Below are 1,791 nucleotides of genomic sequence, written 5' to 3' on the forward strand. Positions count from 1 at the left end.
AAAGAATACAAGTGATTTAACAATATTGTTAGTGATTCAACTTGGAAACAAAAAGTTCATAGCACTCCTCTCCTAAGGAATAGTTAGAGATTGGAAGATGAGCTGTTAAAAAAGCTGTTGTAGGCTGGGCGCGGTGGTTCACACCTGTAATCTTAGCACTTTGGAGGCCGAGGCCGGTGGATCACTTGAGGTCAGGAGTTCGAGACTAGCCTGGCCAACATGGCAAAACCCTGTCTCTACTATTAGCCTGGCAGCGGTGACAGGTGCCTGTAATTCCAGCTACTCAGGTGGCTGAGGCACGAGAGTCCCTTGAACCCTAAGGCAGAGGTTGCAGATAGCCAAGGTTGTGCCACTACACTCCAGCCTGGGCGACAGAGTGAGAGTCTGTCTTGAAAAATTTAAAAAAGCTGTTATATTTACAACTACGCATGTGGGAAAATCAGCATTTTCTTTATATTGTACAATCAAAACAAAACACAGATATTTATTGTTATCCATAACCCTAATTGTAAATGTGTTCATGAACTTAATTGTTCTTGTTGCCTTCCTAAGTAAATATTTTAAAAATGACCTTCCTTACAAAATATTTTTATATAAAATAAATACAACTTTTGACTCGTTTTGCACGCTGGCATTTCTCATGAAATTTTATTTGGAAAAAGTTATATTCAGTGACCCAATGGTATAAAAGTGGAAAAGGAAAGTGACAGCTAGAGATTGATAACTACATCCTCTGCAATCCTCGGAAGAAAGAAAGGGCCTCTTTGGGTTGTTTCAGGTAAAGTATGTCAATGGGACTATAGGAAAGAGAATTTCCACACTGTCTGCATCAGTGATTTTAATAGAGACTCTTAGTGGTTATCAACAACTGGTCAGTTTTTTTTTTTTTTTTTTTTCCGCACTGCTCTCTGGATTTGGACCTAGCGAATTCTGGGCTCAGTCCTCTTCCTCCATCTCTTTCTTGATCCAATCCACGTAGTTGAGCACTTTGGTGTAGAAGCCATAGCCCTTGCTGCACCCGATGCCCCAGGACACGATGCCCGTTGCCACCCAGCGATCAGTGTTGGGGTCCCTTACTGCAAAAACGCCCCCACTATCCCCCTGGCAGGCATCCTGCTTTAGAGACGGGTGCCCAGCACAGAACATGTTTTGAGAGAACACATCCATCCTGTTCTTTCCCCGGAGCCAGGTCTCACAGTCCCCTCGATTAGCTACGGGCAGACGGACAAACCTGAGGTCATGAGCAATCTTCTCCTCCATGACCCCAAAGCCACTGACATAGCCCATTAAGCCCAGGTCATAGAAGGTCTCGTTGTCAGGGAGGCAGATGGGGAGGAGGTTGGGACCCAGGGTGACACTATTTTCCAGCTCCAGCAGGGCGATGTCCCCCTCAAAATTGTGGGACTCATCCTGACGGTAGTCCGGGTGGATGCTGACCCTGCGGATGGGGTGATTTGCCAGCTTCATGAGCTCTTCCACATTTGTGTGGCCCAGGAACACATCCAAGGAGGCGTTGCTTTGCGCCTCGTGTTCCTTGGGATACAGGGTGTGGGCAGCCGTGAGGATCCAACGGTCCCCCAGCAGGGCTCCGCCCCCGCGCCCATGGATGTTGGTGAACACCTGCCAGGGGAAGTTGCCCATCTTGGCTTTTTGCCCTCCGATGATGCGCTGCCTCTGTTCCACGGGGTGCACGGGCTTCCCACACACTGAGGGAGAGACAGGGAAGATAAGGGAGAGACAGGGAAGACAAGGGCAAGTCAGCTCCAGGTCCTACACCTCTTCCCTCTGTGG

General features: G+C 48.1%; 1 protein-coding gene across 1 annotated transcript in view; it reads right to left on the bottom strand.

Moving 5' to 3' along the window:
- Window positions 1-619: 619 nt before the first annotated feature.
- Window positions 620-1,791, bottom strand: part of LOC113222928 (complement C1r subcomponent-like) — a 3,057-nt gene continuing 1,885 nt past the window's right edge. Inside the window, exon 3 of the mRNA XM_026452500.1 lies at window positions 620-1,706. Coding sequence (XP_026308285.1) covers window positions 937-1,706 — 770 coding nt within the window. The 3' untranslated portion in view covers window positions 620-936. The remainder of the gene's footprint in view (window positions 1,707-1,791) is intronic.

This window comes from Piliocolobus tephrosceles, unplaced genomic scaffold (assembly GCF_002776525.5).
Source record: "Piliocolobus tephrosceles isolate RC106 unplaced genomic scaffold, ASM277652v3 unscaffolded_36517, whole genome shotgun sequence".
Lineage (NCBI taxonomy): Eukaryota > Metazoa > Chordata > Mammalia > Primates > Cercopithecidae > Piliocolobus > Piliocolobus tephrosceles.